The sequence below is a fragment of the Salvelinus sp. IW2-2015 genome, linkage group LG11 (assembly GCF_002910315.2).
Source record: "Salvelinus sp. IW2-2015 linkage group LG11, ASM291031v2, whole genome shotgun sequence".
Lineage (NCBI taxonomy): Eukaryota > Metazoa > Chordata > Actinopteri > Salmoniformes > Salmonidae > Salvelinus > Salvelinus sp. IW2-2015.
Window position 1 is genome coordinate 40,777,191 of NC_036851.1, and position 15,218 is coordinate 40,792,408.

At 46.4% G+C, this 15,218-nt stretch overlaps 1 protein-coding gene across 1 annotated transcript in view; it reads left to right on the forward strand.

Annotated features, from left to right (window-relative positions):
• The window catches only part of LOC111970409 (protein bicaudal D homolog 2-like), a 41,461-nt gene that overhangs the window by 13,162 nt on the left and 13,081 nt on the right, over positions 1 to 15,218 (forward strand). Inside the window, exon 2 of the mRNA XM_023997118.2 lies at positions 11,799 to 12,011. Coding sequence (XP_023852886.1) covers positions 11,799 to 12,011 — 213 coding nt within the window. The remainder of the gene's footprint in view (positions 1 to 11,798; positions 12,012 to 15,218) is intronic.

A 15,218-nucleotide genomic window follows, 5' to 3' on the forward strand; every position in this document is an offset into this window, starting at 1 on the left:
ATGTCCAGAAATGGTGTCATGGCTTCAGAAGCTTCTGATAGGCTAATTGACATAATTTGAGTCAATTGGAGGTGTACCTGTGGATGTATTTCAAGGCCTACCTTCAAACTCAGTGCCTCTTTGCTTGAGGCACTGAGTTTGAAGGTGCCTTTTGGCAAACTTCAAGCAGGCTGTTATGTGCCTTTTACTGACAAGTGGCTTCTGTCTTGCCACTCTACATAAAGGCCTGATTGGTGGAGTGCTACAGAGATGGTTGTCCTTCTGTAAGTTTCCTCCATCTCTACAGAGGAACTCTATAGTGCTGTCAGTGGCCATCAGGTTCTTGATCACCTCCCTGACCAAGGCCCCTCTCCCACTGATTGCTCTGGTTGACGGGCGGCCAGCTCTAGAAAGAGTCTTGGTGGTTCCAAACTTCTTCCATTTAAGAATGATCAATGCCACTGTGCCGATGAAAAACATCCCCACAGCCTGATGCCATGGGATGGTGTTCTCGGGGTGATGAGAGGTGTTGGGTTTGCGCCAGACATAGTGTTTTCCTTGATGGCCAAAAAGCTCAATTTTAGTCTCATCTGACTAGAGTACCTTCTTCCATATGTTTGGGGAGTCTCCCACATGCCTTTTGGCGAACACCAAACATGTTTGCTTATTTTCTTCTGGAACTATTCTGTAAAGCCCAGCTCTGTGGAGTGTACGGCTTAAAGTGGTCCTGTGGACAGATACTCCAATCTCCGCTGTGGAGCTTTGCAGCTCCTTCAGGGTTATGTCTCTTTGTTGCATCTCTGATTAATGCCCTCCTTGCCTGGTCTGTGAGTTTTGGTGGGCGGTCCTCTCTTGCAGGTTTGTTGTGGTGCCATATTCTTTCCATTTTTTAATAATGGATTTAATGGTGCTCCGTGGGATGTTCAAAGTTTCGTATATTTTTTTATAACCAACCCTGATCTGTACTTCTCCAACAACTTTGTCCCTGACCTGTTTGGAGAGCTCCCTGGTCTTCATAGTGCCACCTGCTTGGTGGTGCCCTTGCTTAGTGGTGTTGCAGACTCCGGGGCCTTTCAGAACAGATGTGTATATATACTAAGATCATGTGACAGATCATGTGACACTTAGATTGCATACAGGTGGACTTTATTTAACTATTATGTGACTTCTGGAGGTAATTGGTTGCACCAGATCTTATTTAGGGGCTTCATAGCAAAGGGGGTGAATACATATGTATGCACCACTTTTCTTTTTTTCTTTTCTTTATTTTTTTTTTTAAACAACTTATTTTTTTCATTTCACTTCACCAATTTGGACTGTTTTGTGTTTGTCCATTACATGAAATCCAAATAAAAATCAATTTAAATTCCAGGTTGTAATGCAAACAAAATAGGAAAAATGCCAAGGGGTGAATACTTTTGCAAGGCACTGTAGACAGGTCTGTGCCTTTCCAAATCATATCCAATCAATTTATTTTACCACAGGTGGACTTAATCAAGTTGTAGAAACATCTCAAGGATGATTAACGGAAACAGGATGCACCTCAGCCTAATTTCAAGTCTCGTATCAAAGGGTCTGAATACTTATGTAAATAAGGTATTTACGTTTTTTTTTTGCAAAGAAAATCTAAAAACCTGTTTTCGCTTTGTCATTATGGGGTATTGTGTAGATTGATGAGATGTATTTATTTTTTAATCTATTTTCGAAAAGGCTGTAACAACAAAATGTGGAAAAAGTCAAGGGTTCTGAATACTTTCCGAAGGCACTGTAAGCAGCACGTGAGTTTCAAGTTTGAGGAAGATAATTTTCACCATAAAATTACATGCGTAATCACATTTGTGGTCACTTTTCCCGCTAATGAAACATTTGTGCTTATAGCCTACTGCCATGTGCGCATTGCTGCGCTTATAATGTGAAGAAAAGGCCTAATTGTTTATCAACATTTTAAGCTAAACGTTCTGATCTGTTGCGTCAGCCATATTGTGTAAAAAAAAATATTTTTTATTTATTCTTGCACAGAATAGAACAGGTAAACTTTTGTACTATGGGGATAGTAAATTGACATAGGCAAGTGCTTTTGCTGTTGTTAGGCCTACACACCTTGTTGGCTGACGAAAAGTAATTATGGACAGTTCTTCCAATATTTTCATAATGCACCTTGGAATTCGCTAAGGCCACGCGCAGTTGCGTCCTCTGTGACTGTCTTCACTTGTAGCCTGTGAGAAAGACCCGATCACGTGATGAAGAGCCATGTGAGTGAGAGGCATATCGGATTGCGCAGCACTCAGGGAGAAGGGCACAACGCAGCACTCCGGGCCGCAGAAGGCATGGAGTTTTTTGGGGTGCATTACGGCACAAAGGGATGCCGCTGTGAAATTCGAGGCATTATCAAGTGATTGTCAAATTGGGAAGGGAGAACGATTGAAGTGTGTACAAGCCTGCGCAAAAAAAACCAAATCAGAGATCATCTCTGATTAATGCCCTCCTTGCCTGGTCTGTGAGTTTTGGTGGGCGGTCCTCTCTTGGCAGGTTTGTTGTGGTGCCATATTCTTTCCATTTTTTAATAATGGATTTAATGGTGCTCCGTGGGATGTTCAAAGTTTCGTATATTTTTTTATAACCCAACCCTGATCTGTACTTCTCCAACAACTTTGTCCCTGACCTGTTTGGAGAGCTCCCTGGTCTTCATAGTGCCACCTGCTTGGTGGTGCCCCTTGCTTAGTGGTGTTGCAGACTCYGGGGCCTTTCAGAACAGATGTGTATATATACTAAGATCATGTGACAGATCATGTGACACTTAGATTGCATACAGGTGGACTTTATTTAACTAATTATGTGACTTCTGGAGGTAATTGGTTGCACCAGATCTTATTTAGGGGCTTCATAGCAAAGGGGGTGAATACATATTTACGCAACCATTTTCTTTTTCTTCTTTTCTTAAATTTTTTTTTTTTTAAACAACTGTCACTGGAGAGTCTGTGGGGAGCAGACGGATGCAACAAACGCCAGCGCATGTGGCAAATAAGTCCATCTTTACTTTTATTATAAAACGACGGAAGATGAACATGAAAGCACACTTATACAACTATTACAAACAAAAACGACGTGAAGCTACAACGCAAAGTGCACACACAAACTACTTACGATAACATAGACATTCCCCACCACAACATGCTAAAGCCTATGGTCTGCCTTATAATATAAGGGACTCCAAATCAGAGACACAATACCAGCTGTTCTAATTGAGACCCACTTCAGGGACCATAGACTTGTCCTGCATACTACACTCAAACCATAACACAGCTAGAACTACTATACTAAACATAAACCCAACTACTCTAATAAACCCCTAACCTTACAACCACCCTAGACACTACAAAACAACACATACATTCCCACATGTACACCCTGACCTAACTAAAATAATTAAGAAAACAAAGAATTACTAAGGCAGGGCGTGACATAACCCCCCTTTAAGGTGCGAGCTCGCGGAGCGCGCACAGCACATAGTCTAGGGGAGGGTCTGGGTGGGCGTCCGTCTCACGCGGCCGGGACCCGCACTGGTCGTTGGTCCGTCCACCCCACCCATAGGTCACTACCCGCTTTCTTAAACCCACTGGCTAAGGGCGCACCGTGACTAGAGGCAGCCACCGGACAAGGGCAGCCACGCGGACTAAGGGCAGACGGACTAAGGCGCAGCACCAGGTATAGGGGAGCCAGCCAGATAAGGGAAAGCACCAGGAATAAGGGACAGCACCTAGGTAAAGGGACAGCACCGGAATAAGGGGCAGCCACCAGGATAAGGGGGCAGCTCTCGGACTGAGGACGGCAGCTCCGGACTGTACGGACGGCGGCTCCGACTGAAATGGCTGGTCCTGCTGGCTGGACTCTGGCCGGTATCTGCTGGCTGGTGGATCCTGGCTAGGCCGCTTCTCTGGCGGATCCTGGCTGGACGGCTCTGCGGATCCGGCTGGACTGTGCTTCTTGTGCTGGTCTCTGCGGACGGATCTGGCTGCTGCATGGCTGGCTGACGATCTGGCCTGCTCATGGCCTGGTGCTGTACGTGTTGCGCGCTCTGGCTGGCTGACGGATCTGGTCCGTCATGGCTGGTGACGATCTGCCGCTCATGGCTTGCATGACGGCGTTCTGGACGCTCTGGACTGGTGAGCTGGGCATGCTGGCGACGCTCAGGCTCGATGTAGCGGCTTGGACGCATGCTGGTAGGGCTTGGAAGCACATGAGCTGGCTGACGGCTCTGGACGCTCATGGGCTGGTGACGGCTTTGGTACGCTCATGGGCTGGCGACGGCTCCTGACGCTCATGCTGCTGTACGGCTCTGACGCCATGTGCTGGCTGCGTCTGAACGCTCTCGGGCTACGCGCTCTCATGGCTGGCTGACGGCCTCTGGACGTCCATGTGTGATGGCTGACGGCCATGCGGCTGGCTCTGGACGCGCATGGCGTTGGCTGACGGCTTCTGGACGCTCACATGGCTGACGGCTCTGGTCGCTCATGGTGGGTGTGGCGGCTTGCAGATCCTGTTCTGGTGGCGGCTCTGGCAGATGCTGTCGTTGGCGGCTCTGGCCAGATCCTGTCTGTGTTGGCGGCTCTGGCAGATCCCTGTCTGGTTGGCGGCTCTGGCAGATCCTGTCTAGTTGGCGGCTTCTGGCAGATCCTCTCTGGTTGGCGCTCTGGCAAGTCCTTCTTTTGGTTGGCGGCTTTGGCAGAATCTCTCTCTGGTTGGCGGCTTCTGGCAGTCCTGTCTGACGAATGGCTCTAGCGGCTCTCTGACTGACTATCGGCTCTAACGGCTCGGGACAGACGGGCGCTCTATGGCTCGGGACAGACGGATGGCTCAGAACGACATGGGCAGACGGATGCTCATGATGGCGCTCTGGGGAGCGGATGGTCAGATGGCGCTGGGGAGACGGATGGCTCATGATGGCGCTGCGGAGGCACGGATGGCTCAGATGGCCGGAGAACGGATGGCTCAGATGGCGCTGGAGGAGACGGAGGCAGCTGGGAACTGGATGCTCAGATGGCGCGGGAGAGGCTGGTGCTCAGATGGCGCTGGGGAGACGGATGCTCTGCCGGATGAGGCGCACTTTAGCCTGGGTGCGTGGTGTCCGGAAACTGGTGTACGGGCTGGGACACGCATCTTCAGGGCTAGTGCGGGGAGCAGCAAGCAGGACGCCAAGGACTCTGGTAACACACAAGGAACTTGGTGTCGTCGGTACCGGATGGAGACATGCACCATAGGGCTAGTACTGTGTGAGGAGGAACAGGGCACACTGGACTCTCGAGGCGCACTATAGGCTGGTGCGTGGTAGCCGGTCTGGTGGTACCAGGCTGAGGGCACGCACCTCAGGAAGAGTGCGGGAGAAGGAACAGTGGTACAGGGCTCAGGAACGCACAGGAGGTTCCCAACCTTACCTGGTGTATGCTCCCCCATATCAACATCTCTCTCTCTTCGCTCTCCTCCAATAACACCAACAACTCCTCAAATGTCTCAAATCTCCCATCCTTTCACTTTCCTCCAGCATCTGTCCAACTAACTCTCTCACATTCTCCGACGCATACCTTCGTTAGCCAACTGCTCCTGATGGTAAGCACGGGAACTGGCTCAATTCTCCCACTTGACCCAGGCCACACTCCCCGTGTGCCCTCCCCCAAGAAATTTGGGGGAGCTCTCGGGCTTCCAGCCACTCTGCCGTTGATTTTACGCTGCGTGTGTCCATGTTGGGGGGAATTCTGTCAACTGATCGTGTGGAGAGGAGAGTACGGACAAACGCAGCATGTGGAAAATAGCCATCTTCATTTTATTATAACGACGAAGGTGAACATGAAACGCAACCATTATACCCAACTATACAAAACTAACAAACGACCGTGAAGCTACAAACGCAAGTTGCACACACAAAACTACTTACGTTCAACATAGACATCCCACAAACAGCTAAAGCCTATGGTTGCCTTAATATGGCCCCAGGTCAGAGACAACTAACCAGCTGTCTCTAATTGAGACCCATTCAGGCAACCATAGACTTTCCTAGTACCTATCACTCAACCATATGACACAGCTAGACTCTACTATACTAAACATAAACCCAACTTACTCTAATAAACCCCTAAACCTTACAACCACCCTAGACACTACAAACAAACATACTTCCCCATGTGCACACCCTGACCTAACTAAAGATAATTAAGGAAAACAAAGAATACTAAGGCCAGGCGTGACACAACTTATTTTTTTCATTTCACTTCACCAATTTGGACTGTTTTGTGTTTGTCCATTACATGAAATCCAAATAAAAATCAATTTAAATTCCAGGTTGTAATGCAACAAAATAGGAAAAATGCCAAGGGGGTGAATACTTTTGCAAGGCACTGTAGACAGGTCTGTGCCTTTCCAAATCATATCCAATCAATTTAATTTACCACAGGTGGACTTAATCAAGTTGTAGAAACATCTCAAGGATGATTAACGGAAACAGGATGCACCTCAGCTCAATTTCAAGTCTCGTATCAAAGGGTCTGAATACTTATGTAAATAAGGTATTTACGTTTTTTTYTTGCAAAGAAAATCTAAAAACCTGTTTTCGCTTTGTCATTATGGGGTATTGTGTAGATTGATGAGATGTATTTATTTTTTAATCTATTTTMGAATAAGRCTGTAACAACAAAATGTGGAAAAAGTCAAGGGTTCTGAATACTTTCCGAAGGCACTGTAAGCAGCACGTGAGTTTCAAGTTTGAGGAAGATAATTTTCACCATAAAATTACATGCGTAATCACATTTGTGGTCACTTTTCCCGCTAATGAAACATTTGTGCTTATAGCCTACTGCCATGTGCGCATTGCTGCGCTTATAATGTGAAGAAAAGGCCTAATTGTTTATCAACATTTTAAGCTAAACGTTCTGATCTGTTGCGTCAGCCATATTGTGTAAAAAAAAATATTTTATTTATTTCTTGCACAGAATAGAACAGGTAAACTTTTGTACTATGGGGGATAGTAAATTGACATAGGCAAGTGCTTTTGCTGTTTGTTAGGCCTACACACCTTGTTGGCTGACGAAAAGTAATTATGGACAGTTCTTCCAATATTTTCATAATGCACCTTGGAATTCGCTAAGGCCACGCGCAGTTGCGTCCTCTGTGACTGTCTTCACTTGTAGCCTGTGAGAAAGACCCGATCACGTGATGAAGAGCCATGTGAGTGAGAGGCATATCGGATTGCGCAGCACTCAGGGAGAAGGGCACAACGCAGCACTCCGGGCCGCAGAAGGCATGGAGTTTTTTGGGGTGCATTACGGCCACAAAGGGGATGCCGCTGTGAAATTCGAGGCATTATCAAGTGATTGTCAAATTGGGAAGGAGAGACGATTGAAGTGTGTACAGCCTGCGCAAAAAAAACCAAATCAGAGATCATGCCTTTCAAGCAACTTTTTTAAAATCATCATTATGGTTTCATCATGCTGCCTTAGAGTGTATTAAAAATCAAAACATATAGCCCAATGTTTGCAAAACAACTAAAGTTACATTAATAACTCTAAATTAAGCATATAGGAATACCTATTTCTTTGTTAACTGCTCAACACAGAATAGCCGCATGTGCGCACTCCCTCAAATCGTTTGTATTCTTTATACTTTATACTATTAAATAATGCCACAGAATTCTTAGCAAATCTTGTCTGCTAAATGAACTAGTGTAGCCATTTTGCGTAGCCACATCAGGACCTAACATAAGGAGAAATCAGAGTATTGTCGTGTCTTTGGCTATGCCGGATTAAGTGATATGACATGCTATTCTATAAAATCCTCTGTAAAACTCTTAAAGACCTAGTAATATTTAACATCAATAGCAGTCAATATTAATCGTCACCTTATTTCAGTCTCATCTGAAAGTAAATTCTTTCATCTGAAAGTAAATTCTTGGTTAACTTCACAAACCCTGGCTAACAAGTTGAATCAGCAATACAAAATTGTGTTTAATTATTTATTTACTAAATACCTAACTAATCACACAGAATTACATATACACAGAATGAATCATACCTTGATTACAAATTATGTCATAAAGGAAAACGTCCCTAGTGGACGGAACAGATATGACCGCTGGTTACCCAAAGAAAAGGGGGTTGGGTTTGAGTGAGAGAGCGGGAAGACTGAAGAACAAATGGAGAAGCGATGTCTCTATCGGGCCGTAGGCAGCTACTCTATCGTAAATACAGAATCTTATGCATTCTAAATTACCGCCCATTTGGAAAAGGAAAATGCAATAAATATTTACTCTGAGCTGCGCTTCAATAGGTTGGTGGTAGATGGAAGGCCGTGTTGTCCAACAGAGTCCTTTGTCCTTTAAAGAGTGTCTCTGGTGGTGAACGGGAAACGTTGTAGTGTCGTCGTTGTGTGGTAGACGGGATACTCTGTCCGTCCTTTCCTAGCCCACGTTTACAGCGGCCGCTGCTAACTCAACGGCTAGGAGGTATCACTTCTGTAGCGAATAAGAATTCAAAGTTCATACCATTCGCAACCAAAGCTCACGCTGAGGTTGGCTTCGTTCTGTAGTTATTATCTGAATTCTTCTGACATCGGACCGTCATCCTAATGTATCCGGAACAGGAGGTTACATTTTCGTCAAGGGCTTATATAGTGGAAGGAGAAGGGTGTGTTTCATAGTTTATAACCCATGTCTCTTCACAGGGGCGGGCCACTGATTGAGCAGAGCCCTAACCTTATGAAAACCCAAATATCTCATTTGGAAGCTAAAATTACATTTAATCTTTTCACAAATAATTTTATATTTAAACATTTGAATTGGACAACAATTCCATGTGAATCTGATAACTATAATGTGTAGACTTTCCCAGATACAGTTTAGGTCGTCCTGTCATCAGTCATAATGTCTCAGATGACAACCGAACTGACATCATATTCATTAAGTACCAACGCATATTTTCAACTGGTTTTATTACCGAAATATGGTTCCTTTCCCTCCACTTGTTTGATGTCCCCAGACTCTCTATGTTTAACAAAGGCTATTCAAGAGTCCCTCTGTAGAGTCAAGAGAGAGGGAAGGGAGAAAGGTATTTATGGGGGGGTCATAAACCTTACCCACAGTCCAACGTCATGACAGTTTGCTATTATTTTCTTCTGAAATAGACTACATTTTCTTCATATCATGCTTCTTTAGACCTGTTTAAAATAAATAATGGATTTATTGTGAAGGTGTAGGCTATATTACATGGATTTATTAGACTTTTTAAAATGTAGATGTTCCAACGGTCTGCACCAGTGGCTTGTAGGAAACCAGGAGATGCAAAATGTGTTATGTTAATTAATGGTCAATTACCGTGAGACTGACAGTTATTTGCTTGACAATCATCATCTGACTAAATTTCGTGACCGCCACAGCCCTAGTCATGACAGTGTTATGGCCATGTTATGGCAAGTTATCTCAGCTGTTATGACATATTATGACATGGTTATGACCGTGCCATAACATATTAAAACAGTCAAAAACAGGAAGCAAATTTGAATCTCTAAATAGATTAATTGTAATGCATCTAGCTATACGTTCAAGGATGAAAAATAAGACGTACAACTAGCTTAGGAGTTCACCTTTCAACCTATCATTTGCTAACAGAATTAGTTTCAAATTTGAAGATGTTTTTTGAAATAATTGTGCTAGAACTACTATTTCAGCTAGCATTGTCACCTCCAGATTGTGATGGCAGAGCTTTTGGTGTTAATGACATGCTATCTATCAAGAAGTTTGAAGATAGCTGTTGTTGATTGCAAGCACTGCATCCACATTATGGTACGATCAGTGGTGGAAAAAGTACCCAATTGTCATACCTGAGTAAAAGTAAAGATAACTTAATAGAGCTTTTCCCAAGTAAAAGTGAAAGTACCCCAGAAAAATAAATGTGAGTAAAAGTCTAAAAGTATTTGGTTTTAAATATACTTAACTATCAAAAGTAAATGTAATTACTAAGCTATACGTATGTATCAAAAGTAAAAGTATAAATAATGTAATATTCCTTATATTAACCAAACCTGACAGCACAATTTTATTTGTATTTTTTTTTACAGATAGCCAGGGGCACAAACAAGGCATATGTATTTAGTAAGTCTGCCAGACCAAGGCAGTAGGGATGACCAGGTATGTTCTCTTGATAAGTGTGTGAATTGGACCATTGTCCTTTCCTGCTAAGCATTGAAAATGTAACGAGTACTTTTGGGTGTCAGGGAAAATGTATGGAGTTAAAAGTATATTAAAAGTTGTCAAAAATATAAATAGTAAAGTACAGATACCCCCAAAAATAGTTTTAATAAAGTACTTTACACCACTGGGTACAATTGATGAATAAGGAGGGATTGCTTTGGTAATGTTCTCCAGTCCAACCCCCTAGACTCTCCTAGCTGCCTCCTTCAGCCCTGTGAACATTATCGTCAGCTGGCCAGACAGAGAGGGAAGGTAGTGCTGTGGTGTACTGTACTGTGTGGCTGCTGGCTAGAGAGCCACTGATATGTGCTATATCAGACCCAGGGTCACTATGGGTGCAGTGGCTAATAAGATGACCCAGATGGGCAGCTGCCAGAAAAGCAAAGCAGCAACTGGACTCTAGTCTCTTGAATCACCACCCAGTCATTCAGCCCTGCTGCTTCTGCGTACTGTACTGTAGGTTAGACAAGTTGGCCACTACAGATTCTGCTCAGCTTATGAAGCAGCTGTCAGGTAGCAGTCTTTTGAACAGCCCTGCACTAAGTGAATCATTCTGTAATTATGACTCCGTACATATCTCTCAGGTTCTGAGTGGGCTCCTCCTTGTTGGGAATTGAATATGCACACAGAACAGTGATGTAACAGTGATATATAAAACATGTAATAATACATGTCACCGTGTCAGAGAGAGATCTGGCTGAGCCAGTCGAAACAGAGCACCCACCAAAATATTTCCCTGCAAGGGGGGAGAGAGAGAAATATTTTGGTGGGTGCTCTCTTGTGACTGACAGCCATATCCAGCACTGCCTATCTGCCCCCCCAGGCCTCTATTAGTAATTGAACATTTGCCTTGTCAGAATGTAGCAATGCCTCAGTGCTCCAACTAGCAAACTTTTGTCATTGCGTCAGCCACACTGACTGACATGCCGGTTTATTACAGGGTGCAGAGAATTAAAGGTTAGGTAGGCACAAGCGAGGCAGGAGAAGAACCCTGGGCTTTTGGACTGTTCTGCTCCAGAATCCTCTTACATCATCAGTTGGCACAGAGTGTCCCTGGCTATGTTCCAAATGGCACCCATTTCCCTATATAGAGCCCTATGGGCCCTGATCAAAAGTAGTGCGTTTTATAGGGAATAGGGTGCCATTTGGGACAAAGACCCTGTGATGCGGACTGAATGTTTTATAAGCCCGGGGGTCAACTGTCTGTGGGAATCTCACATTGATCTGTTCAAGCCATTTAAACTGTTGTTTTGTTTACCCTTACTGGTTAATGACATCTGGTTTATCATGCTAAATGTCTGTCTTAATCCTACATGTATCATATGTATCAGTTATTATTATGACTTATATGACTATACTGTCTATTATGGTATTATGACTCTCAACCGGTCATGATGCTCACAACTGGTCATGCTCACAAGTCCTTCTCCCCCAATGTTGTACTCATATCACTGTTCAGTCCTGGTACTAATCCATGTCTGGGTATGCTTCTCCTCTCTTCTACCCAGGCGTCCAGCCAGGCCTACTCCCCACATGGGAAGGTGTTCAGTCCTGGTACTAATGTATGTGTCTCCCTTCCTCTCCCCAGGCATTCGGCCAGGCCTACTCCACCCATAGGAAGGTGGCTGCAGATGGGGAGAGCAGGGAGGAGTCACTAATGCTGGAGTCAGCCAGTAAGGAGGCCCACTACCAGCAGATGGTCCTGGAGCTGCAGAACGAGCTGCGGTTGGCCAGGACTGCCCTCACCAGCAACCAATCAGAGAATGAGCGCCTGGCCTCCGTTGCCCTGGAGATGAGAGAGGTGAGCTGGAGGGTGGAGGACCTGCCCAAAACACAAACATGGTCAATGTGGAGAGGTCAAATCTCAATGTGCAAAGACTTGTGTATCTCACCAATCTGACGAAGAGGACCTAAACTGCTCAGTCAGTAATGATGAAGTAAAACAGGGACAATGGGACAGAGAGAGCGAGTCAGAGCTAATGGGATAGTGGGACAGAGCGAGAGCGAGTCAGAGCTAATGGGATAGTGGGACAGAGAGAGAGCGTGTCAGAGCTAATGGGATAGTGGGACAGAGCGAGAGCGAGTCAGAGCATAATTGGGAATAGTGGGACAGAGAAGAGAGCGAGTCAGAGCTAATGGGATAGTGGGGACGAGAGCGAGTCAGAGCTAATGGGATAGTGGGACAGAGAGCGAGTCAGAGCTAAATGGGATAGTGGGAACAGGAGCGACGATGTCAGAGCTAATGGGATAGTGGGACAGGAGAGAGCAGGAGTCACAGAGCTAAGGGGATAAGTGGGACAGAGAGAGCGAGCGAGAGCTAAAGGGATAGTGGGACAGAGCGAGTCAGAGCAATGGGATATTTGTGGGACAGAGGCGAGTCAGAGCTAATGGGATAGTGGGACAGAGAGAGGCGAGTCAGAGCTAATGGGATAGGGTGAGACAGAGAGAGAGCTGAGTCAGAGCTAATGGGATAGTGGGACAGAGAGAGCGAGTCAGAGCTAATGGGATAGTGGGACAGAGAGAGCGAGTCAGAGCTAAGGGATAGTGGGACAGAGCGAGTCAGAAGCTAATGGGATAAGTGTGGACAGGAGAGAGAGCGAGTCAGAGCTAATGGGATAGTGGGACAGAGCGAGTCAGAGCTAATGGGATAGTGGGACAGAGCGAGTCAGAGCTAATGGGATAGTGGGACAGAGAGAGAGCGAGTCAGAGCTAATGGGATAGTGGGACAGAGAGAGCGAGAAAGGAGCTAAGCGGGATAGTGGGACAGAGCGAGTCAGAGCTAATGGGATAGTGGGACAGAGAGAGAGCGAGTCAGAGCTAATGGGATAGTGGGACAGAGCGAGTCAGAGCTAATGGGATAGTGGGACAGAGCGAGTCAGAGCTAATGGGATAGTGGGACAGAGCGAGTCAGAGCTAATGGGATAGTGGGACAGAGCGAGTCAGAGCTAATGGGATAGTGGGACAGAGAGAGAGGCGAGTCAGAGCTAATGGAATAGAGTGGGACAGAGAGAGAGCGAGTCAGAGTAATGGGAATAGTGGGACAGAGAGAGAGCGAGTCAGAGCTAATGGGATAGTGGGACAGAGCGAGTCAGAGCTAATGGATAGTGGGACAGAGAGGAGAGCGAGTCGGAGCTAATGGGATAGTGGGACAGAGAGAGAGCGAGTCAGAGCTAATGGGATAGTGGGCAGGGAGAGCGAGTCAGAGCTAATGGGATAGTGGGACAGAGCGAGTCAGAGCTATATGGGATAAGTTGGCAGAGCGAGTCAGAGCTAATGGGATAGTGGGAACAGAGCGAGTCAGAGCTAATGGGATAGTGGGACAGAGCGAGTCAGAGCTAATGGGATAGTGGGACAGGAGCGAGTCAGAGCTAATGGATAGTGGGACAGAGACGAGTCAGAGCTAATGGGATAGTGGGACAGAGAGAGGCGAGTCAGAGCTAATGGGATAGTGGGACAGAGCGAGGCAGTAAGCTAATGGGATAGTGGGACAAGAGAGCGAGTCGGAGCTAATGGGATAGTGGGACAGGAGGAGCGAGTCGAGCTAATGGGAATGTGGGACGAGAGAGCGAGTGCAGACTAATGGGATAGTGGGACAGAAGCGAGTCAGAGCTAATGGGAATAGTAGTGGGGGGTCGGGTGGTAGTGGGCACAGAGAGACGAGTCAGAGCTAATGGGATAGTGGGACAGAGCGAGTCAGAGCTAATGGGAATAGTGGGCAGAGCGAGTCGGCTGGAGGGACAGAGGGAGCTACGAGCTAGGATGACTAAGTAGGACTGAAGCGTGAGAGAAGATGTGGACGAGGAGTCAAGAGTAATGGGATAGTGGACAGAGCGAGAGCGAGTCAGAGCTAATGGGATAGTGGGAACAGGCGCGAGTCAGAGCTAATGGATGTGGGCACAGGGAGCGAGTCAGAGCTAATGGGATATGTGGGACAGAGAGAGAGCGAGTCAGAGCTAATGGGAGTAGTGGGACAGGAGAGAGCGAGTCAGAGCTAATGGGATAGTGGGACAAGAGAGAGAGCGAGTCAGAGCTAATGGGATAGTGGGACAGAGCGAGTCAGAGCTAATGGGATAGTGGACAGAGAGAGAGCGAGTCGGAGCTAATGGATAGTGGGACAGAGAGAGAGCGAGTCAGAGCTAATGGATAGTGGACAGAGGAGCGAGCAGAGCTAATGGGATAGTGGGACAGAGACGAGTCAGAGCTAATGGATAGTGGGACAGAGCGAGTCAGAGCTAATGGGATAGTGGGGACAGAGCGAGTCAGAGCTAATGGGATAGTGGGACAGAGCGAGTCAGAGCTAATGAGATAGTGGGACAGAGAGAGAGCGAGTCAGAGCTAATGGGATAGTGGGACAGAGAGATGCGAGTCAGAGCTAATGGGATAGTGGGACAGAGAAAGAGCGAGTCAGAGCTAATGGGATAGTGGGACAGAGAGAGTGCGAGTCAGAGCTAATGGGATAGTGGGACAGAGAGAGAGCGAGTCAGAGCTAATGGGATAGTGGGACAGAGCGAGTCAGAGCTAATGGGATAGTGGGACAGAGAGAGAGCGAGTCAGAGCTAATGGGATAGTGGACAGAGAGAGAGCGAGTCAGAGCTAATGGATAGTGGGACAGAGAGGAGAGCGAGTCAGAGCTAATGGGATGGTGGACAGAGCGAGTCAGAGCTAATGGGATAGTGGACAGAGAGAGAGCGAGTCGGAGCTAATGGGATAGTGGGACAGAGAGAGAGCGAGTCAGAGCTAATGGGATAGTGGGACAGAGCGAGGCGAGTCAGAGCTAATGGATAGTGGGACAGAGCGAGTCAGAGCTATATGGATAGTGGGACAGAGGCGAGTCAGAGCTATGGGATAGTGGGACAGGAGGCGAGTCAGAGCTAATGGGATAGTGGGACAGAAGCGAGTCAAGGCTAATGGATAGTGGGACAGAGAGAGAGCGAGTCAAGTATATGGGATTAGTGGGACAGAGAGAGGCGAGTCAGAGCTAATGGGATAGTGGGACAGTCAGAGAAGA